Source organism: Acomys russatus, chromosome X (assembly GCF_903995435.1).
Source record: "Acomys russatus chromosome X, mAcoRus1.1, whole genome shotgun sequence".
Taxonomy (NCBI): domain Eukaryota; kingdom Metazoa; phylum Chordata; class Mammalia; order Rodentia; family Muridae; genus Acomys; species Acomys russatus.
In genome coordinates, this window is record NC_067169.1 from 121,714,465 (window position 1) to 121,737,949 (window position 23,485).

The following is a 23,485-nucleotide window of genomic DNA, read 5'->3' on the forward strand; positions in this document are numbered from 1 at the left end:
AGAGCTGACATTTTCATCAGGGTACACAAGGCCAGCATGTCCCTCTTGCCCCTCCGTGCATCCTGCCCAAGATTAAGATCAGAGAAGCATCTACTTTGCCTTGTGACTCTGCATTGGAGGAGGCAGGATGTTTTGTACAGAGACTCTCCTCTGATAGAGTGTTGTGCCCTAGATTATTGGGTAGTGCTAGGCTTGTGGGAACCACGATAAGCCTGGGACCTGACATTGCTTTGGGCACTTACGGATGCTTGGGCCCTATGCCAGCCCTTGTCTCTTCCTAGACCATGATGGAGGATGGGCCCGACCTACCCGTGAGTAGAAATATCAAGGGGTAGTACATCAGGCAGTTCCCACAAGTAGCATATCTTGGAGCCCTATCTCATCTCCTAAATTGCTTACACAGCAGCACAAAAGAAGACCATGGGCCCAAACAACAAGATACAGTGGGAACACAAGGTGCCAATCCAAGGCCTGAGCACAGAGAGGGAGATCCAGCCTCACCCTCTGTGCCAATATATATATTCCTTGCATTTCTGCCCTCGGAAAAGGAGAGCTTCTCTGTACTTTCCATCCTGAGCATACTTAGAAATGAATACCTGGTGGTGATGGCAAGAAGCTCATCTAATACCAAAGAAGACTTTGGAATGTCCACTTCTGAAGATCTGGGGAATGGACACTTTGACAAAGGTCAAGAGCAGCAGGTCATACCAGGTGAGAATCCCCCAAAATGACCCTTGGCTATAGTTAATCATGCGGACCCACTTATGCTTCTTCTACAATATCCCATGGCCATTGTGTATGTTGTTCATTTAGTCTGGAAGGCTATTTGTCTTTTTTAGGTCCTTCAGTGTTGACTCCTGCTTATCTCCTGAAATATTAACCTGTTTTGCTTTATAATCATTCGTGGGTCATTTGCTTATCTGGTTTCACTTATGGATTATATTTTTATCTGTATTTCCTATTCTGTCCTATACAGAGGTGGCTGGTGTTTGGGATTTTGTCTGTTGATCATTGCTCACTCTACGGAATCCTAGGCCCAGAGCAAGGTCTTCAGTAAATACATACTGAATTGTTGAACAGATGAATACATAGGCTGAGGCTTAGAAGTGAATGGGTGTTGAGTGATTTCTAGACCTTTTGGGCATTCTTCTGCCATCTCCAATGCCTAGCAAGTCCAGGTACAACTTTTAAGAGTATTCATGCAGTCTCTGTTCTTCTTTTTAGGAACAACGAACCATGGATCCCAGTTACTGGAGGGTATCCAAGGATGTCCCAGGGCAGAGCAAAAGCCTGCTGGATATGGTTCAGGCCAGTTATTTTGGAATATGACTGGACCTGGTCCCAAGAAAGGGGTATTGACACATGGTGGCCAAGTTAGTGTGGGGAGTACTTACTTTTGGAGTTCTTGACTGCCCATGGTAGATCTAGCTAGAAGTTGATTGTTGGGGGAGGGGAAGCTTCTTTCTCCATGCCAAGAAAGCAAATGAGAGCAGTATAGTCCATTGAAAAGTTGTAGCTTGGCCTTTCAATAGATGCTTACGTGTAAAGACTCTAGCAGAGGACAGAGAAGTCTGGCACTGTGCTTCCCTTGCCACTGCATGCAAGGCTGTAAGCTATCAATAGGCATAGTGTGGGTGGGTAGGAAGATGCTATGAAGTGCACTGTTGATTCTAGGACACTGTGGGGGCTGAGCAGGTGACTTGGAATGGCATTTCCTTCCTTTCTGTAGGGACATCCGGTGCAGATGCCCCGGGTGCTAAGAGAGCAGAGCCATGCTGATGCCTATTTCCAGGAGTCTTCTGGAAGCTTCCAAGGGGGAAGGTTCTTTTATGAGCGGTAAGGGCTGAATTGCCTTGTCCCTGTCCACTTGAGGAGGAACAAGCTGGGGTGGGGTCACAGAGACTGGTGAGCATCTATGTCAAGAAGCAGTTGTACATACATGAAATATTGGGGTACTGTTGTCTCTTGGCCAGTTGGCATATTTATATGATCTGGCAGACCCTCAGGCCACTTTACTACACAAAAGAAAGACTGGAGGATTTATGCGAAAAGCCTCCAGGCTTATCTGATTGCTCTATATCCTGCCTATGACCATCAGCACCTCTGACCCTTGTATCCTTTCCTCCTAACAGTCTGGAGGCAGGTATAGTGGCAGAGACTGGCCTGGAAGAGCTCAATGGCCTGGATATGGAAGTCATGAGAAGGCAGGTGAGCATCTGCTGCACAGGTCGAGGAAGCAGCTGTGAGCAGAGCCACCCCTTGAGTTTTTGTAGCCTTTGTCATAATCATAGCCATAATGAACGAGAAAAGGTTGGGCTCTCTTTACTCCTCAGGCCTCATGGCCCAGGTGCCTGATACGGATGATCACCCTTGACTTTCCTCTTTGTTGGAGATGCTGCATGGGAATTGGGGAAGAGAAAAGGAAGTGGAAAGGGGAACAGAGGCAACAAAAAAATAATTCTGTTTTCAGGTTATACTTTCCCCTTCCCCTTATGTCTTGTCTTTCCCACAAGAGCAATTTCTTGTCACCAGCCTTGTGTTTGGCCCTCCACAGATGCAAATGATTTCTGGGCGGCTGCGTGCCCTTGAGGACCGGGATGCAACCTGGCGCCATAAGGAGGCTGTGCTCTTTAGTCTGCTGCTGTCGGTGTGCACAGCCAACCTGTGGCTTTTAATGCACAGCTGAAGTTTGACAGGCATCACAGGCCCGCTGGAGCCAGCCACTTTTCTCCTCTTCTCTTTGCATCCATAAATGCCCTTGCCCAGCCACTCCTATGTCCCAATAGCCCCCGGGTAGCAGTTGTGCCATTTCCCACCTCCCCTCAGGCATCCTGCCTCAAGATGGAGCTCATGCTGTTGTGAGATTCTAGCTTCTGGGAGGCAGCTGGATGGCACCATACAGATGTGCCTGGGTTGGGATGTCACTCCTTGGGAGGGATAGAAGGATAGCACCAGCCCTGTCAGAAATACCAGCATAGGCACCACCATCTGCCTGGGTATAGAGCTGGATGGATTCTGTGGGCCTACCTCCCGTTACCCACCCAGCATTTCTTCTCTCTCACCCTCCATGGGAAGAATTTAGCTTTGTATTCCTCTTTTGTTTGCTTCTACTCTGCTCATGCCTTTGCTCAAAGAACATGCTCAATAAACGCTTCATGACTGCAGCAAAACCTGGCACCAGAGTCCTTCGTCTAAACCTCACTTCTGGCTGGGCTGGGAAGGTATACTACAGGCTAGCCCTCTGGTCCCAACCAGTGTGCCTGGATGGGATTGCTGCCCTGTCCCAAGGTCTGTGGTGTTCTCCATTACCTACCATTCCCCACATTCACTGTCTTTAGCCCAGGCAAGGCTTCATACAGTCCTTCCCACTGATGGCTTGTCAAGTATTGATTGTAGGACATGTCAGGTGGTGTAGAGACTCAATCAGAGGAACTGTCATGGAAAGGATCCCAAATCTTTCCACTTTCCTAGGGGGAGAAATTGAGTTCCTGAGAGGCAAGCCATGTCTCTGGGGTTTTCTAGCAAGATGGAAAGCATCTTGTCTAGGCTAGGAGTGGCCTGCTTCTTACTGAGTGTCTGAAGATGAGGTACTGAGAGAGCTCTGGAGGCTACAGACTTGCCTTTTGCATCTATAGCCCTAGAAATCACCTCACTGGACAGGCTGCTACTCCTTTCCCTAGGACCAAGTGATTGACAAACATTTGAAAGCTTTAAGGTAGATTGTCATCTGGCTTGGACTTAGCATGTACACTACCAGAGTCCAGCTCTCTGTGTGTCTGTGAGTTGTTTCCATGGATGCTTAGCTCCTGAGGAAAAACATCACCATATGTAGGAGAATGTGTGTCAGCATATCTGAGGAGAACTGACTGAGTATGGGGGGTTAGTGTCCACAACACACAAGACTGTTAAGAGGAACAAGTAGATGGAGCCATCCATCTGTTCACACAAAGGCAGAGTGCGGCACTTCCTGCCACCATCACAATGCTCCCACTGCCCTTGGTGGTGTAGAAGGCCAGCCTCGGGGAGAGATGGGCTTACGACCTAGACACCTGGAAGTCTTTCCTCACATTGCTATCCTAAACGCGCCACTTTTATTCTGTCCCAACTGAGCTCCACAGGGAAACGCCAAGGAAGAGAGACCTGTAACCAGGCTGAGCTGAATCTGCCCATTGGGGCCTGGGTGCTCCTGTGCCTGCGCAGACAAGACATGTTTGCAGAAAAGGTCTGGTTGAAAATATGTTGTGAAACAAGGGCACCCTCCTGGGAGCAATTTAGCAGAGTTTGCAAACAAACAGCCTGGTGGCCCCCTGGAGGGACATCTCCTGAGCTAGGTAGGCACAGGTGGAGTCCTAGTTGTCCTCTTGGCCTGTCTGCAGTGTGGCTGCTTGGTGGCTCCTGATGGAGACTGAGAGTGGGCTCTTTCTAATTCTCTGAGCCACCTGGGGCCTTCCCAGTTCAGACCTAAATGCAGCCAATACTTTCCTGGTTGAGGCTCCGTGGCAGCTTGAGAGCTTAGCACTGAGCCACTCTGTACTTTCAGAGCCACAGGGACAAGGTGGTTCAAAGGCAGGACCCCTGCTTGTCCCTTAGGGTATGATCCACTTGGAGCATTCATTCCCTGATTATACTGCCCTCTACTTAAAACGGCAACTCTCCATGGAGAAGCAGTGTGTCCAGTGTGCATACATATGGGAAGGATCACATTTATACCTGGCAACAGACATACACACACACACATACACACACACACACACACACACACACACACACACACACACACACACACTCTTCTATAGCATGCTGCGAATCACTCTGAAACATCTCCCATACCACCCAGGCCTGGGATTGGAGGAACAAACAGCATCCTCCTACTGTATAGCGACTTAGTTTTCACAGCCTTCTGCATCACTGATGCATCCCAGAAAGAAAGGGCTGAGAGGAGGCCCAACAATGCCCCTAGAGAACAATTTTGTCCAAGGTGATATACTTTTTTTTTTTTTTTTCGAGACAAGGTTTCTCTGTGTAGCCTTGGCTGTCCTAGACTCGCTTTGTAGACCAGGCTGGCCTCGAACTCACAATGATCTGCCTGCTTCTGCCTCCTGAGTGCTGGGATTAAAGGCTTGTGCCACCACGCCCGGCTTGGTCTTTAAGGAGCACTTTCTATGCAAAAACCATCTCCACTGAAGAATGCTCACTCTACCACTTATGTGCCACCCATGCTACCTCTTCAAAATATTCAATGAATAGACATCGCCTAACACAGCCCTTAACTCCTCCTGCCTTGCAAGCCCTTCCACGTGGCTTAGTGTGTGTCCTACAAACTCTCCATGCTGTTCCATGCAGATTTCATATGTATCTCAGGGTGTCAATTAGGGCTCTCATGGCTACCCCTTTTGGCTAATCATTCAAACCACCGGTGCAGTTGTGGAAACTAGAGACTAGAAGTCTAATTCCAGGTCACATCCAGCCCTGGGCAGAGGCCGAAACTGTATATTCCAACTTTTCTTTCTCAGGTTGGCCTCCCAGCAGCTACAGGAAGGAGGGAGAAGACAGCAGGTTATGGGAAGGGGAGAGCATAGGGCAGGGGCCTAGTACACATCGGAACACCTTGGAATCCGATCTGTTGAAAAGGAGCCAAAGGCTTACTTGCCCCTTTCAATTCCCGAATCTTGCCCCTCCTCTGGATGGCCCCACCCTGGGTTTCTCTTATTGTTCCCAGATTTCTCCCATATTTAGCCTCCAATCAGGTGGGCTTCCTGGAATGCTCAGCACTTTAAGGCAGTGGTTTGGTGGCCCTGAGCTTGCAGGCTTCAATTTACAAACAGAAAGCTTTGCACCTGCTCTGTGCAAGGGAAAAATCCCTTGGGGAACTTGGGAGGGGCCAGAGACGCAGCTTCCACAGGCAGGCAACCTAGTATCTAGTCCTCAGCTGCCGACAACCTGGGGTGCACAGACCATACCAAAGAAAGCTTCTCCAGAGGCCAAGAGCACCCTTAACTAGGCTCTCAAGCTCACCTAGCTGTGGTTATGTGCTCTGTTGGGCCTCTGTTGGCTTCCTGGGCTCGTGTCAGTGAGCGTGGAGCAGCTCTCTAATTGTGAAACTCTTTGTTGGGGTCTCAAAGAACCTTGCCTGGCTGGGCAGCAGAAGAGAGGCAGAAAATCATTGCTGGTTTCAGTGCTCATGAGCTCTCAAGAGCTTGTCTTTGATTGGAGCTGGTGTGGACCGAACAACGGATGCTGACCGTGGCCCCAGGACTCTGAAGCCATCTGACTGGTGAGCAAAGGGGGGGGCTGAAACTTTGCTGGGTCCATGGGCTAGTGGCTTCTCTGGAGGCCAGGGATGGAAGTCATGAAGAACAGTCCTGCAAACCTTCACACTGTGATGAGCAAGGACCCTGCTCTGTGTGGTTTCCTCAGCAGGGCAGAGGCAACTGGCTCCAAGGGGAAATTGTGTCCCCTATCAAAGCAGCAGAGAGAAATATCTGGTCCTCTAAGAGAGTGGTGGCAGATGTAACACTAGACTTTTCCCCAGATACCTAAACTTTGTTCTCTAATAGGAAAATGTTGAAGAAGATAACAGAGAGCTTGGCTAGGCGTGGTTTTTGCAGGACAGTTGGGGGCTTATAGACCTTCCCACAGCACTGTCCTCCTCTACCTTCCTGGCCTATAGAACTTCTGGGTCTTAAAGCCTTAGAGCACAGGGTGTGTGCAGCTTGGAGCTCCATGGTTATCTGTGTAAGAGACGCCATAGTAGGGGGAGGGGTCACATGGTGCTTGTCCCAGCAACACTACTGGGATTTCAGTCTTTACTTTGGCTCTTGGAGAGTCACTCAGACTTGCCCAATAAATCCTTAAAGTCAATCACCTACCCTAGGCTCCTCAGACTTGGGAGCAAGACTCTCTGCCAGTTAGGCCTATGCATCTTTGGTGAAGTCCTTGGACCTTCTGCTTGTAGGAAGGTTCTGGAGTCAAGCCACAGGTCTAGGGCAAGAACAGACTCCCAAAGCTACAGCAGACTCAGTATCTTGTTTTGACCTTCTACCTGAGTCCAGAAAAGGACGTATAGGTCCTATTCATGTCAGACTGAAGCCATAAGAGTTGGCTAGTGTTAGAATGGCTCTATTTCTAGACTTCCTATCAGTGACCAGGACCACGGACTCTTTTGTCTTTACAGCTGGATCCTTCCAACTTTCTCTAACTCTACTTGTTAGTGTCTGCCTACTTCAGGAAGAGGGAAACCGAGAGCTTTGACGGCACACATTTGTATGCTCCAAATTGAAGTGCAACTCTGGTAGATCAAGAGCAAGTACATCTTAGGTCATGGTTAGGAGATATTAAGTTTATCATATAGATGTGGGGGAAAGTGGGCATGAGACAAGATGTGGAGTTAAGAAAGTGCAGAGCAAGTTTAGGGAGTTCATTCAGTCATGAGTTCACCCACTTGTTTACTGTATACCAGGCTTCTGTTGTGTTGATTGTAACGAAAGCAGGCCTAAAGGAAACAGGCCAAATGGAACAGAACTGCCCCTGACTTTAAAAGCTTCTTTTCAGGGTGTTTTTCTGAACATGACTTTCCAAGTAGGAGTGAGAGTTGGGCCCAGATGTGTACCTACTGCCTTACCTGGCAGTGGGGAAGGCAGAGAAAAAGAAAAGCTGGGATCTGAATATGGAGAAACATGGAGCCAAAATCTATGCCATGGATGCAGATAAAACCTCAGGTAGCAGTAGTCAGGATGGAAGGGGAAGAGGAGATAGATTTCAGCAGCAGATCAAGGACAATTTGGGAATTAGTGGGAGGTATCAAAGATAATGCCTAAGTTTCGGGACTGGGGACATGTGAGAAAAGGTGAGATTTTCTTGGCTGGGACACAGGAGAGATAAGCAAGGAACATGGACTCAGAAATACAGGGTCATGCCAGGCTGGGCTATATGGAGGCCAGGGCCCACTGTCTGTCCCCAGGAAACAGACAGCCTGGGGATGTGAGGGCAGGAGGCTTTTCAGAATAAATTCCAATTGCTGGGGTCTAGCCTGTCCTGAGTGGCCTCCACTGTCATCTTTTACTATCAAAACATGAAGTATGTTTTGTGAAAAGCAGACCAGACACTGTTTCTGAAAAATCCACACTAGAAGTTCCAGCTGCTTGTTAAAGGAGTGAGTAACTACATTTGGCCGCAACAACACTTGGGCAAATCCTCTGTGTTGTGCTAAGGGTTTTGTTCATCATTCACAGTCAGGTGGTGTCAATCTGAAGCCTGGCCTCAGGAACAGCTAATGAAACTGAAGGAGGGCTCGGCATCAAGGGCTTTCACTGCTCTGCCACCCCAGCTTTTCCAGCTATCGTCACTGTTGAACTCCAAACAACTGTCCCTACTGGGTCCTGGAAACTTCATTTCACCCCTCAAAAGTCAACTTCAAGAGCCTGTCGCCCTTTGTACAGTTCTGGCCCTAGTTCTATCCTTGCTACTAATAAGCAACTCCCTGACTCTCTGTACTTTCCAAGTTAGCCCTGTGGCTGAGTGTGCTTTTGGAGCCAAATTGTCTAGCTGTGCAGTGGGCCTCATAACTTCAGGCTAGCCTAAGTCAATGGCTTAGCAGAAGGCAAAAATGCACAGGTAGTGTGATCTTGACTCTGAATTATGAGGTTCCAACTGCCTGATAGGAAGTCCATTGCTTCTATTTGCTCCCCTATATTGCTTTGTGCCTGCCAGCTTGCCTTGATGCCCCATTGCTTACAGTGTGAATTATGTGGCCCTCAGTACCACCACTTGCTCACCACTCAGAAATTTTCAACTACAGTTACTGGAGTTGGGGGCCAATTTCTAACTGAGCTTAGAGTTCATCTCTTTATGTAAGAGATAACAAACATCAGCCAGGCATGGTGGCGCACACCTTTAATCCCAGCACTCAGGAGGCAGAGGCAGGTGGATCGCTGTGAGTTCAAGGCCAGCCTGGTCTACAAAGCAAGTCCAGGACAGCCAAGACTAACACAGAGAAACCTTGTCTCAAAACAAAACAAAACAAAAACAAAAACAAAAACAAAAAAGAAAAGAGATCACAAACACCATGGAAAATCTTTGGCTAGACCCAGTATTAACTTGAACTAGAAGTCAGGGTGAGCTGGACTGTGAGACATTCTGGAAGATTTTGTCACCTAAAGAGTCTCATGACATCCTCCAGAAGACGCATCGTGACTACTTTCCCTTATCCCATGGTTCATAATCAACATCTCTATTCTCCAAAGGCTGTCTTTTAAGAGGCCCCAGAACCTCATAAAGTTCTAGTCTTTATACCTTGCTCCCTCTGTCCTTCCTTATCTTCGTGCTACCTTCTCCTTTCAGCACTGTGCATGACGATTTCCCAGGAGGCAGCTCAAGCACTGGGTAGGGCTCTTTGCCTCCAGGTAGTACATGAAGGGTACTGTTTTCCTTTTCTTCTTTCCTTCTCTTTTCTCTTTTTCTCCCTTCCTTTATTTTGGGTTTTTTGAGACAGGGTTTCTCTGCATAGCCTTGGCTATCTTACACTTGCTTTGTACACCAGGCTGGCCTCAAACTCACAGAGATCTGCCTGTCTCTGTCTTCAGAGCGCCAGTATTAGAGGAGTGTACCACCACACCCAGCCAAAGGGTTCTTTCAATAAGGCTAGTATGGTCTGGATGCAACCTTCACTATTAGACCTGGAAAACTTGTTTAAAAAATTGTAGATATAGAGGAAGAGATTGGGTATTCTCTTTACGGAGAAGGTTGCATGCCAAACCATCTTGAAGGGTGAAAGTTAAAAGCCTTGAAGTCCTAGCTACTCGAAAATGTCTGCCTATCAAAGCTCTGAGGTGTATGACCAAATTCAGTGTGACTTGGGACAAGATGAACTATAGCTTTCCACAGGCAAGAAGAGAGACATTGTTGATTGAAAGTTGGAAGGAAAGCCTAAAGTTTAGGGGAGACATTTGTGTTGTCCTCACTGAACACGATGCTAACATTATGCTTGCCATTCATAAATTATCTTAAAACATTTCCCATTATGTGGGGTGAAAGTGGGAGGGAGGGAGGAATGGGAGGATGCACGAGATGGGGTAGCAACTGAGATGTACTATTGGATGTAATATTAATGATTTTATATTTCAACAAAAAATATTAAAAAAAAGAAGGAGGCCACCCCTTCATCTCACAGAAAAAAAATTCCCATTATCAGTGAATTTGGACATTTAATTATTCTTTGCTTATGTGTAGTTTTCTTCATGGTGTGTATGCGTGGGGGATGGCAGGGGCATGCATGTGTGAGCATGCACACACATGAACACTTTAACTGTCATTGAGCTAATATCTGTAGATTTATCTTTTATCAAGTTTGGAAAAAACTTGGCCACTATTTTTCAATTTATCTCTTTAACTCTTTTTGCCCTGGGAACTTTATGGACTCCACATCAGGCCACTGAGCTTGTCCCATAGCTTAATGATACTTTGCTCTTTTCTTAAATTTTTATAGCATTAGCATTATATTGGTATTATAAAGAATCTAGAAACAGTTTAAGGAGTGTGTGTAAGGGGGACTAGACAGGTGGCTTAGCAGCTACGCGCACTTACAGCTCTTGCAGAGGGTTAGGGTTCAGTACCAGCACCTGCATTGTGCTTCACAACCATCCGTAATTTTAGTTTCCAGGGTTGCAACACTTTTTTTTTTTTAAATCTCTGTGGTCACCAGGCATGCACGTGGCAAACGTATATACATGAGGCAAAACAGCCATATACATAAAATAAAATAATTTATGTTAAAAACAGTTAAAGAATATGGGAGAATCTGCCTGGTTTATATGCAAATGCACTGCTAGACCCTTCCTGTAAAGAATTTCTGACCCTCAGTGGGGCCCTGGATCCAATCACCCATGAGTACTGAAATAACACTGTGGTGTTTTTTAATTTCATAAATTGTGTTATAAATCTCTAGGAGTCTGACTTGAGTACTTTTTAAAAAACACATATTCTATACAAAAATGTAATTTTTTTCACTACAGAAAATACAGTTGCAGTAATTTTTAATGTGTAATCTATTAATTCTACTAGGCTTATTTTAATGAATAGCTTGTTTACTTCTTTTTTATGGGGAATTAATTGTCATATCTTGTCATTTTAAGTGGATACAATACACTATGAATTTTATCACACACACACACACACACACACACACAATCCTTCTCTCACATATTACATCCCAACCACAGTTTTCCTTTCCACTTCCCCTCTCACCCAGATCCCCTCTGTTTTCTCTTCAGCAAAGAGCAGGTCTCCAATATATAGCCAGCCAAACAGGAAAAAAAGAAAATACAGTAAGACAACTCAAATGCCTCCATAGAAGTTTGGACAGATTAAAAAATCAATGAAATGATTCCTAATGGTATTCTACTATACCCCACAGATTGGTGCCTCATTCAGTTGTCGTCAGAAAAGCTTCCTCTGGCAGCAGATGGAAACAGATGCAGAGAACCATATCCAGGCATCACGTGGAAAGAGAGTCTAAATTGAGTTGGGGTATCCCCACTGAAGAGAGGGAGGAAAGACTATAGGAGTCAGAGGGGATGGAGGACACCAGGAGAACATGGCCCACCAAATCAACTGGGCAGGGCTCACATGGGCTCACTGAAACTGAAGCAGCAAGCATAGGGCCTGCATGAATAAGCACCATATAACTGTTGTGGATGTTAGCTTGGTGAGTTTGTGGGACTCCTAACAGTAGGGGCAGGTATGTCTTTCATTCTTTTGGTTATTTTTATAACTTTTTCTGTGTTTCCCCCACAGATTGCATTTTAGTTACTAGGGAAGAGTATAATGCATTTGGATTTTACTTTTAAGAGTTTTCAATAGCATCACAACATTGTTCAGTGTAGGAACTACTCATTCCTCATTGCTGATCCAGGCCCTTCTCAGTATTCTAACCAAGACCATACAAACAACTGGGTTTTCCAGTCTAACAGGTGCCCATCGCTGCCCATCTGAAGACTGAGACCTGTACTATTGGATTTAGGAGCATGGTGTGTGTACTAAGCTGAATATGTGATATGGTCTACCTTCAGGTTCCAAGAGCTTGCTTTTCGCTCTGTGTCTCTCTGTCTGTGTCTATCTGTGTTTCTCTGTCTGTCTCAGTCTGTAAGTCTGTCTGTGTCTCTCTCTGGCTTTCTGAGGTCCACTCCTCTCCCCACATTCTGCTCTGTAAACCCTTGCTCCTGTGATCTCTCTGGAGTCTCTGATCTCTCTTCAATCCAGGGAATCAATTAAGCTCCACTTTCATTTTTCCATCTCTTATGGCCTGAAAAGATCACAGAGAAAAAGAAGGTTGACTCACGTTATTCATTTCCTTCCTCCTAAGAATAATGTTTAAACTCTTGCAAAATGTCATGTCATATCTTTTCTAAGTGTGATTATTGCAATTCTGGAGTGCATATTCAATCTCTGTTACTCCATGTTACCCAAGGTAAATATTACACATTTTTAAAAGTAACCTATCTAAAATTTAAAAAAAGTCATAAGGTGAGCTAAAGAGGGGGATATATACATATATATATATATATATATATATATATATATATATATATATATATATATATATATCCCAGAAAAGGTGGAGTGAAGGGTCAATTAATCAACTATCTACCCAAAGCTCATTCATTGATTATCTACAATGCCAAGTACTAAGAAAAGTTGGTAATTTGGATTGATTTAATTATGATGGAGATAGTGAGCTGCAATACTTAGAATGTGGATCCTGTGTGCTTTGAATATGTAGTGGGACAAATGTGAACAGAATGAAGAAAACTCAAAGGGTTTGGATCCAACTTAGTAGAAGAATGACGTTGCCTTTTCTGACATGCAGATTAATATGAGAAGATGGTGTTTGGAGGGGCAGATCAAGAGCTCAATTCTGGACCTATTAATCCTGAGGTGCCTATTCTACATCAAAATGTTTATGTCAGGGAGTCAAACTCAAGTTCAGAGAAGAGGTTGAACTGGTGTTAGAGGCTTTCAAGTTGCTGGAATTCAGATGAATTAAAAGCCACCACACTGGGTAGGAAATGGTAGAGATAAAAATATATGCTCCTGTGAAGGACTGAGCTCACAACAAGTAAAGCTTTTGTGTTGGTAAGAACAAGGGAAACAAAGGGTAGGGAAGGAAGAGGAGAGTAAGGCAAGGAGAACTTATTATTTCAAGGAGAGAGGGATTAATTGCTGACATGTTAGCCAGAGTTCAGGCAATTCCTTATGCCAGGCTGGGTATCTATATACTCCTGATTACTCAGCTGGTGAGAGCTAGTGGATGAGAAGAAGCCCAGAAGGACCTCATAACTGAACTTGGGCTTTTTTTGAAAATGGCATTAACATGTCTTCCTCTAGGTTTGAAAGGTACTTTTCTTGGGGATCTCACTCTTCACCTAAGATCCCCTGTCCACCATTTGTCTCTGTGGCAACTAAGTAGCCTGTTGTCTTTCTTGCCAAGCTTGGTTTTCCCTTAAAGTCCTTTGAATTTTATTATTTATTCCTACTGCAAATCCTGTCTCCTGCAAAGTTTACACTCAAGACAGCCTAGCACCTCTCAAGACAACCTCATCTCACTTCGCTTATAATACTGGAGTTTTACAGAAGTAAACCCTTTCAACTACTTCTCACTATATGCCTACTTCCACTAAATTAGCTCATACTTTTTTTGGTAGCCCTTGGTGATGCACTTGTTAAATTTAATCTCATTTTTCTGGCACCTGACCCCACGTAACACATCCACCATGTTCATGGACTCTAGTTCTAGTGGAATTGGTCTCAAGCACAAAAATCAAATTTTTACTGAATCCCTTCTTAAAACTGCTAAATGCGTTTTAAAATCCTTGATGTTAAAAAAAAAAAAAAAAAAAGATCAACGGCAACACAAAAATAAAAATTAACAATCGCTACACAAAGAGAACCTTTCTAAATCCTACACCCTCTTTCCATTCCCACTGTGTTTTTGCCCCTTCTCAGCCAAGATTGCAGACTTTGTTACAGTTGTGTCTCTTGTCCCTCACCTCCTACTCCTCACCTCCTGAAACATAATTTCTTGATTCTGCTCTTATTGTTCTCCCACAAAGGATATCGTTCTCCCCAGCTTCTCTTCCACCTCTCATCTCAAAGGACAGAAGCAAGGACTGTCAAGTTCATTGGGCATTGGCCTTGAGGCATCAATGAGAGTCTTCCCTGAGAACTCTCTTCTCATGCTTTTCCAAGCTTTCCACTTGACCTCATCCTTGTCTTCCCTTTTGGTCAGCTACTTGTACTATTTGCACTACTGCTGCTCTTGCGAACCCTGCCTTCACTCCCCACTGTGTCCATTCATGATATGAGGATAGATTTGTCCCCATGAAAGGTTAACTCTCTTGTCGGCTAAACTTTGACTGTGTCCAGGCCAGACCCCAGGGAATGCTGACCTGAAAGAGCCTTTTGCAACAGGCTTTGGGAGCCATGGTGAAGGCTGTAGCATTGGCAGAGGGAAATTGGAGACAGATGCTTGATATTTTGAGGGACAAGGGATTAACTCTTGAGAGATGCTGGATGTGATCAAGGAAGCAAATAATTATGGTGAAATCCAGGTTCTTACTTGAGTGACTTGGCAGAAAGAAAGCCCTGTTAGGAGACTGGCAAACTGACAAAGTGGCTAATTTATAGGCGAATGTGTCAAATGTGGTTTTGATTGTGTGGGTTTTGAGGGTTAGAGGTGCCTCAAAGGAACTGGTTAGCCAGCAACTGGAGATATGGGTATGGAAGCTGATTAGAGATCTGTTGGCAGCAGATGCCTTGGGAATAGATGAGGTTTTTTGTTTGTTTGTGTTGTTTTGTTCTGTTTTGTTTTCTGACAGAGTGCACCATTCAGAAGGACTTCACTAACTGGGTGAGCTAAGGCAATGGTTAGGTGCCTGTCCTTGCTCTCTTAAGTGGACAGTTCTGATGAAAGGGCATGTGTGATTGGATGCTGTCACAAGGGAGTCAGAAAATAGGAGGCACTGTTCCTGGTGGAGAAGTTGTAAGGGTCACAGGGGAGGAATCTTCTTTTAATTCAGAAGCATAGAGAGGGAGCACATGTGTTTCAGTCTCTCCTGATCTGAAAGCTTACACTTCAACACAAACAGTCCTGAAATCGATCAGTGTGCGTGGCTCTGGATTTGTTTGCATTGCCTGGAACTTTTTTATCTCCATGGTCGGCTGCCTCTAGGGCCCAAGCAAGTACTTGTGGATGCTGGTTCTTTTCCCTCAGGTGTCCTCATTAGCATGCTGATGCCATAGTCCCACAGAGAGCACCAGGAGAGCATCTCTGAGGCTGCTTGACGTGACTGCTTGTCACCATGGTGACAGCTTCAGATGCTGGAAGAAGTGAAAGAAGCTGCAAAGAGGTCAGCGTTGAGGGGTTCAGGCACGACCTAGAGTGTATCCTTGCAGGTGGATGTCCTCATAAGATCTCCTTGTAATAACAGGAAGCTCTTCCGGGCAAAATGGAGGTTGTGTTTAGTCAGGCTAGGCCAGCACAAAGGTTGTCCCATTCTTCCTGATTTCCAAATGGAGCCTGACTCTGTGATGACAGTATTGGGATCCTAAATGTAGGCTCCTCTGCTGTGAAGGATAGTCCACCTCCTCCAGTGCTGAGATATCCAACTATGAAGGAAAACCTTCGCTGCCCACTCCCAGCTGGCATCACAAGAGTCTTGACTACTCAACTCTCTAGAGTCTGAAAATTTGCAGCAGTGATGTGGAGTCAGAGTCAGAGGTAGCTGCTGACCATCTCTATCCACATCTGAAGGGGCACATTGGTCAGCCTCAGAACAGAAAATCTACTGTGAGAATCTCTGACTCCATTCTTTCTGACTGTGTTGCGAGATTCTGTAGTACACAACTTTCTAACTTCTGGCTTGCTCTTGGCTCAGCTTATATTTCTCAGGCTATTTTGTGGATATGCTTTCTATTCTGAGGATACGTCAATTCTTCCATGTTTGAACAAACCTCATAACCCTCTCCAAATAATGACTGCTATAGCAATATGGAGCCATGGAGCTCAGCATGCTTCAGTGTCAGGCTCTAAGAGCTAAGAAAATAATTATACTCCCTCACTCTGGTGGGTTATTTAAAACCTAAAGAGTGTTAAAATATACAATGTAGGTTTCTTTCTTGTACCTTAGTGTTTTTTTGTTTTTGTTTTGTTTTTGTTTTTGTTTTTGACACCAGAGGTCAGTGGGTCTGATTCTAGTCTCACTCTGTTCACCTCTAGCTTCCCTGGTCTCTCTGGGTGCTAGAGTCCACCGGTTATTCCTTTGTCAGGTGAGAGGCCTGGATGTACATGGAGGATGACCGAAAAATCCAATGGTGTGAAGAGCTCTCCAGCCAATAACCACAACCACCACCCTCCGCCCTCTATCAAGGCCAATGGCAAAGATGACCACAGGACAGGGAGCAGGTGAGTGCACTGTAGTTGGGTGACTTTTGTTTTCCTTCTCTTCTTTCCTCCTTCCCACTTCCTACTCAACCCTTTCTTTCTTTCTTTCTTTCTTTCTTTCTTTCTATCTTTTCTTTCTTTCCTGTGCCAGACTTAGCATGGAAACTCATGGTTTTGTATATACCAACAAGGCACTCTACCCTTGAGCTGCACTCTCAGCTCAGAGTGGGTGATTTCATCAATAGCCCACAGTCTATACTACCTATTTGGTGCTGTAGGACATCTTCGAAAGGGACTATGAGATATTTAGGCATGTCCTAAGAGGAAAGACAACTCATACTGAGAGAACTTGTGTCCACTCTGTTCCTTTGTCTGCAGACCACAGTCTGTGGCAGCTGATGATGACACTTCCTCAGAACTGCAAAGGCTGGCGGAGATGGACACCCCACAGAGGGGGAGGGGTGGCTTTCGAAGGTGAGTCCTCCACTTCAACTGACCTGCTGCTACCTCTTCTGTTCTTGGGACCTGTCAAGTGGCTACTGCGTCCCTCCTCTCAGCTGCACTCGGCTTTTTAATAAGACTCTACATCAATGGTTCTTAATTGGTCAGTCCCGACCCCTTTGAGGGTCAAATGATCCTTTCACAGGAGTTGCCTAAGACCATCAGGAAACACAGATCTTTACATTATCATTCGTAACAGCAGCAAAATTCCAGTTATGAAGTAGCAAAGAAAATGCTTTTATGGCTGAGGGTCACCACAACACGAGGAACTGTATTAAAGGATCGCAGCTTTGAGGAGGCTGAGAACCACTGCTCTAAAGGCTCTTTTGAGACAAGCTGAGAGTAGGCAGGCAGGAGAAGCTTCTCTCCATATTTGGCTGCCTGGCCCTGGGAAGAGAGAATGCTTTACAGCAGAAGGGCCTATACATAGGGTCTCAAAGTAGTAGGCCTCCTGGGGAAGTCAGGAAGCCTGGGCTAGGCTGTTTACTAGCCTGGCCTGATGCTTTACCATCTCTCTCTTGCCTTGAAGAGCTCCTGTTTGTACTTCACAGTGGACTGAAAAGTCACATTACACAGGAAATCTTTGGAGGGCCACCCTCCCCCACAGGATACACTTCAGATCATGCCCGAGCCCTAATACCTGCCCACAATGCTGGCCTCTTTCCAGATCTTAGCATACAGGAAATCATGGCCTGGTCTATTTCCAGCTTTCCCTCTTCTCTGGTCTCCTTCAACAGGCAGTGAGAACTCTTGGACAGGTCTTGTCTAAACAGCAAAGGTTGTTTCTTTGGCAAATGCTCTTTATTTTTCCCCTCTAGGATTGCTCGCCTGGTGGGGGTCATCAGAGACTGGGCCAACAAGAATTTCCGTGAGGAGGAACCAAGGCCTGATTCATTTCTAGAGCGTTTCCGTGGGCCTGAGCTCCAGACCGTGACAACACATCAGGGGGATGGCAAAAGCGACAAGGACGGCGAGGGGAAAGGCACCAAGTACATCCATAGAGTCTTTGGTGGGGGGGTTCCAACGGCTCCCACACCTGCCATGGGAAAACTCAGTGGAGAGCCTAACCATTATCAGGGGCTGTCCAGGGCTGTGCCCAGCTTTATGATAGTAGATAAAGAACTGGGCAGAGATGACCTCCTATGGTTCTCTTTGCTTTGAACATTTTCATTGTCCTCACACACGACCTCTACAGCAGCAGTAATCTTCTTTCCATAGGAAACTGGAATATATTTTTTCACCATAGCTCTTCTCTTGTCACACATTCTCTTGCTGCACATGAGGTGAATTTGGGCAGAAGAGGGGCTCAAGCAAGGGCATTCTACCTCAGCCCTAGCTCCAGGAGTCAGTACCTGATAATCAAGCAAGGAGGTGCTGTCACAAAGTGATACTAAAGCCGTGTTCATTCTAGTTCCACCATGGCCAATAAAGCAAGATTTTGAAGGGGCTTATGTGGGAGTCTGGAGTCATGAGACCCAGATGAGTGAGCAGAAGATGGGAGAAGGAAAGGGGAGGTAAAAAAAAATATAATTGGAAGGTTTGACGTCTGAAGAATAAGTAGATGACAGTAGATGTCTGGCCAACATTCCCCATCTCTGGTCAGTGGAAGGAAAGGGCTCTTGCCAAGTTAGGAAGGAACATCTGGGAAAGTGATTTGGGGGCTGAAGGCCAGAGACTGGAAAAGGAGAGGAAGCACACACAGATCACTAGCCTGGAATTTCTCTCCTTTTCCAAAAGGACTGTGGGAACAGAACAGGCTTAAAGCTCTTTGACCATCCTGAGGTACACACTCCTCAGACCCCAGAAAGTCTCTCTGTGCTGAGAGCTCTGTCCTTGATACAGCTGGGCAAGGCCTTTTCAGAGGTCAAGGGAGAGAAGGAAACTTTCAATGGTCAGTATGGATCAGAGGCCTGGTGGTAGGCTGTGGGTCACTATGAAAGGGACCCTTAAGACAGCCCACACATCTTCGTAATCATTGATGGTTTGGAGAATTTGGGGTTCTGAAACCTAGACTCCTAGCACCCTAGTGACCTCTACTTGCCTCCTCAGGAAGAAGTTTGAACTGTTTGTCTTGGATCCAGCTGGGGACTGGTATTACCGCTGGCTGTTCGTCATTGCCATGTCTGTTCTTTACAACTGGTGCCTGTTGGTGGCCAGGTGAGCATGGAGGGGCCTGAAGGGGAGTGATCACAGCAGCATAGTCCACAGGAAATGAGGTTAAGATCACAACAATCCCAACTCTGGACAAAGAGTATGCACTACTCCTGTGCCTTTTCTGAAGTCTCTGCTGAACTCTTTTATTTATTCTGTTACCACAGTGCTTCCCAATATTCAATATGCCATCAAGTTTTCATGTTGGTCCTTTTCATTGTCCTTTCCTGTAATCCTCAGCTACTTTTTCATGCAAGTCAGTTCAGACCTTGGTAAGGCCATCTTCCTTTCATGTCTCTCTGGAAAAGCTACAGTAGTCTTGTCTGCTTCTATGTCTTAGAGGTACATTTGACCCTGCCAGTACATCTGCCACACTTTCAACTAATAGTCTATGTAGAATCCAGGTTCTGGTCATACTACTCTCTCTTCCAAAACATTTAATGGGTCCCCATTGTCACCAGAGAAAGCTCGAAGGTTGGTCTTCAAGGTCCACTGAACTTCGTCTCTCTTTTCCTGACAGCAGTCCACACAGCACGGTACCCTATGTCAGTCATCTACTCAGGAAGGATTACCTGTGTACTTATTGGGTTTTGTGCTCTGTGCTTGGTGTACAGTGGAAAGCAGGACAAACATAATCACTTCCTTTTCAGTGTTCACAGCTAGATTGAATGTAAACATTCAACAAAAGTAATGAGCAAGATAGTCCCAGGGACTAGAGAAATAATCATCACAATGAGCCTGCCAGAGACCTTAGCTGAGAACGTGGCAGGAGGTAGTGATATGCTCAAATATATGTTATCAGAGAGGGCATTCTGGGCAGAAGGAAAAACAGGAGCAAGGCTCCTATCTCCTGATGACCCAGTTTGGCTGAAGGTTGTGTTCCAGTTTGTGTGACAGTTTGGTTCTAAATATGAGCATTCTGCCCTTGGACTAGTACATAATCAAATCTCTCCCTTCCTTTGTCTCCTCCCTAGACCCTTCCCTAGGTTCTACCCACTCATTGCCCAATCCTGCCAATTCTTCTATAAGGCTCCTTTGTCTAGTCTCCCCACCTCTAGCTTAAACTCCACTACTATCTATATTCTCATCCTGCCAGCGTTTGATGAGGTGTTCAGTAGGAATATATTGAAATAATGAATACAGAACAGTCATGACTAAGATGTAGTCTGTTTCTGGATCTTACAGTCTAGGGGACGAGGATGACGAGCAGTGGTCAGTAGTGATGCACATGTTGTGATGTCTATTTAGTAATAAGTGTTGAGGTAGAATTTACCAGTCATTGTCACCAAGCTGACTGTGACTCACCCTTGTCCCTGCTGGCCACATAAACCTCTCCCTGCCAAAGTGAGTATAGAGCTTGGGGCCAGTAGGGGATCTTACCAGGCTCTGTTAATGAAGCCAGCCCTGTCCTCCTACAGAGCCTGCTTCAGCGATCTACAGAGAAACTATTTTGTGGTATGGTTGGTGCTGGACTACTTCTCAGACGCTATCTACATTGCAGACCTCATCATTCGACTGCGCACGGGTAAGTGAGTACGTGGCTTGCACAAGCAGCAGTTGAACTCCTAAGTTCAAAGAACTGCATCCAAAATGTTAAAAAAAAAAAAAAAAAACAACTGGACATGGAACCCATCTCCTGGGTGGACCTCTGCTAGAGTCCTCTTTAAATCTTATGGCCTCACATACTTATGGAGGTAAAATCTGGCAGTGGTTTCTTAGGGTTGTTCTGGCTAGCCTTGCTATGTAGTCTGTGGGAAGGAAGGCTAAGTGAGCAGTTTGTTATTTTTTGAGAATCATCTTATAGGGAGAGATAAGACTGAAGACAGCAGTGACATGTTGTCTTGTATTTCTTTCAGGCTTCCTAGAACAGGGGCTGCTGGTCAAAGACCCCAAGAAATTGAGAGACAACTATATCCACACTTTGCAGTTCAAACTGGATGTGGCCTCCATCATCCCCACAGACCTCATCTATTTTGCTGTGGGTATCCACAACCCTGAGGTGCGCTTTAACCGTCTCTTACATTTTGCGCGTATGTTTGAGTTCTTTGACCGCACTGAGACACGCACCAGCTACCCCAACATCTTCCGAATCAGCAACCTGGTCCTCTACATCTTGGTCATCATCCATTGGAATGCTTGCATTTACTATGCCATCTCCAAATCCATTGGCTTTGGCGTTGACACCTGGGTTTACCCCAACATTACTGACCCTGAGTATGGCTACCTGGCTAGGGAGTACATTTACTGCCTTTACTGGTCCACACTGACACTCACCACCATTGGAGAGACACCACCCCCTGTAAAGGATGAGGAGTACCTATTTGTCATCTTTGACTTCCTGATTGGTGTCCTCATCTTTGCCACTATCGTGGGAAATGTAGGCTCCATGATCTCCAACATGAATGCCACACGAGCAGAGTTCCAGGCCAAGATTGATGCTGTCAAACACTACATGCAGTTCCGAAAGGTCAGCAAAGAGATGGAAGCCAAGGTCATCAAATGGTTTGACTACTTATGGACTAATAAGAAGACCGTAGATGAACGAGAAGTCCTCAAGAACTTGCCAGCAAAGCTGAGGGCTGAGATAGCCATTAATGTCCACTTGTCCACTCTGAAGAAAGTCCGCATATTCCAGGACTGTGAGGCTGGTCTGCTGGTGGAACTGGTACTGAAGCTTCGTCCTCAGGTCTTTAGTCCTGGAGATTATATTTGCCGTAAGGGGGACATTGGCAAGGAAATGTACATCATCAAGGAGGGCAAGTTGGCAGTGGTAGCTGATGATGGTGTGACTCAGTATGCCTTGCTCTCAGCTGGGAGCTGCTTTGGAGAGATTAGCATCCTTAACATTAAGGGTAGCAAAATGGGCAATCGGCGCACTGCCAATATCCGTAGTCTGGGCTACTCAGATCTCTTCTGCTTGTCCAAGGATGATCTTATGGAGGCGGTGACTGAGTATCCTGATGCCAAGAAGGTTCTAGAGGAACGGGGTCGGGAGATCCTGATGAAGGAAGGCCTGCTGGATGAGAATGAAGTAGCAGCCAGCATGGAGGTAGATGTTCAGGAGAAGCTGGAGCAGCTGGAGACAAACATGGAGACCTTGTACACTCGCTTTGCCCGCCTGCTGGCCGAGTACACTGGGGCCCAGCAGAAGCTCAAGCAGCGTATCACAGTGCTGGAGACCAAGATGAAACAGCACCATGAGGATGATTACCTATCAGATGGGGTAAACACCCCTGAGCCCGCTGCTGGGGAGTAGCCATATGTACCTATCCAGCCTTGCTTTAAGCCCGGGAGTTAGAAGTGCTGTATAGAACTCCAAGCTTACATACATTATCCTCATGTCCCTCTATACTCTCTCCAAAGCCTTGCAGAGGCTTACGGTTTTGGCTACATCTTGGAGTCCCCCTCTGAGTCCAGCTAACAGCCAAGCTTGTGGACAGTGCAGATCATGTGGGCTGAATTCCCAAGAGTTGGACTGCCTAAGTCTAAAAAGGAATCAGGGAGGAGCTGAATTGTCCTTGGTCAGGTTTTCTTGGGACCAGAAATCTAGACAGTGTTCTCTGAAGAACAGTGTGCGCCATGATGCCTGACGCCTCCTTTTGGCTTCTTTATGTCTAAGCACTCCCTCCTGCTTTCTGCCCCCAACGCCTTTCTAGCATGGGTTCTGAACAGGCCATTTCCATTCACATGTATGCATTTCAAAGTTGGCCGTTGACACTGGGCTCTGATTCCTATCTCCCAAGGCATGCACGGGCTGTGAAGGGAGTGGCAGGGTAGGTTTGAGTGTGCTTGCTCCTGGCAGCTTTGGCCACCATCCCTTTATGCACACAAGTACTGAAGAGTTTGTGAAGGCTACTGCTGGATGAGATACTGTGAATTACAGGCACTTAGAAGTTAATAAATGTCTTTCAGCTCCTTGTGGTTATTGCTTAACTCTGTTTTCTTTCCTCATACTTCTCTTCCCCTCAGCCAAGAGTTTCCCTCCTGGCATGTATTTGGGTACCTGAGCCAACTTTTAGGACCCATACCTGGAACCAGATCCTTGTAGAAGATCCTTTTGCTTACACCCACTCCACCATTAGGCTGTCTCACTTCTAGGTTTCCATAATTCTCAGACACCCCTCCCCCATTTTCTGGATCTTATATCGTGTGGCCAGTTTTGACAGATTTGGTTCCCTTTCCAGGCTGTGGACTCTTGGAAGGTAAGATCAAGGCAGTCTCCCTCACAGTTTTGGCTGCAGTCTTGGTGACATGTCTTTCACAGAGGAGGCATTCTGTGTTTCTTTATATAGAGAGTAAGGGGATGCATAAATGAATGAATATGGGAAAGAAGGAATACAAGTGACTGACAGTCCTATGCGTCTACGTACACATAGCTACATCCTTAGGGAAATACTG

At 45.9% G+C, this 23,485-nt stretch overlaps 2 protein-coding genes across 4 annotated transcripts; both read left to right on the top strand.

Annotated features, from left to right (window-relative positions):
• The first annotated feature begins 889 nt into the window (after nt 1-889).
• Nucleotides 890-2,705, top strand: Fate1 (fetal and adult testis expressed 1). The gene is made up of 3 exons (XM_051141945.1): nt 890-1,836; nt 2,133-2,208; nt 2,555-2,705. Exons 1-3 carry the CDS (start codon nt 1,745-1,747, stop codon nt 2,684-2,686), a joined length of 300 nt encoding a protein of 99 aa, XP_050997902.1. The 5' UTR covers nt 890-1,744; the 3' UTR covers nt 2,687-2,705.
• A 3,008-nt stretch (nt 2,706-5,713) lies between these two features.
• Cnga2 (cyclic nucleotide gated channel subunit alpha 2) lies at nt 5,714-22,753 on the top strand. 3 transcript variants are annotated; one of them, XM_051141016.1, is made up of 8 exons: nt 5,715-6,274; nt 15,266-15,401; nt 16,271-16,456; nt 16,814-16,909; nt 17,755-17,925; nt 18,986-19,093; nt 20,506-20,612; nt 20,944-22,753. In XM_051141016.1, exons 3-8 carry the CDS (start codon nt 16,347-16,349, stop codon nt 22,341-22,343), a joined length of 1,992 nt encoding a protein of 663 aa, XP_050996973.1. In that variant the 5' UTR covers nt 5,715-6,274; nt 15,266-15,401; nt 16,271-16,346; the 3' UTR covers nt 22,344-22,753. The 3 variants fall into 3 exon arrangements, with proteins under 3 accessions (XP_050996974.1, XP_050996973.1, XP_050996972.1); XM_051141017.1 differs by lacking the exon at nt 15,266-15,401 and having other exon boundaries at nt 5,714-6,274; nt 16,321-16,456; XM_051141015.1 differs by lacking the exon at nt 15,266-15,401 and having other exon boundaries at nt 5,717-6,274.
• The last annotated feature ends 732 nt before the right edge of the window (nt 22,754-23,485 follow it).

Excerpts from the sequence above, each read along its gene's own strand:
- Fate1 (XM_051141945.1), top strand. The coding sequence starts at position 1,745 with ATGCCCCGGGTGCTAAGAGAGCAGAGCCATGCTGATGCCTATTTCCAG. Across the intron at positions 1,837-2,132 it reads GGAAGGTTCTTTTATGAGCG|TCTGGAGGCAGGTATAGTGG; the intron begins GTAAGGGCTGAA and ends TCCTCCTAACAG. Across the intron at positions 2,209-2,554 it reads TGGAAGTCATGAGAAGGCAG|ATGCAAATGATTTCTGGGCG; the intron begins GTGAGCATCTGC and ends GGCCCTCCACAG.
- Cnga2 (XM_051141017.1), top strand. The coding sequence starts at position 16,347 with ATGACCGAAAAATCCAATGGTGTGAAGAGCTCTCCAGCCAATAACCAC. Across the intron at positions 16,910-17,754 it reads GGGAGGGGTGGCTTTCGAAG|GATTGCTCGCCTGGTGGGGG; the intron begins GTGAGTCCTCCA and ends TTTCCCCTCTAG. Across the intron at positions 20,613-20,943 it reads CATCATTCGACTGCGCACGG|GCTTCCTAGAACAGGGGCTG; the intron begins GTAAGTGAGTAC and ends TATTTCTTTCAG.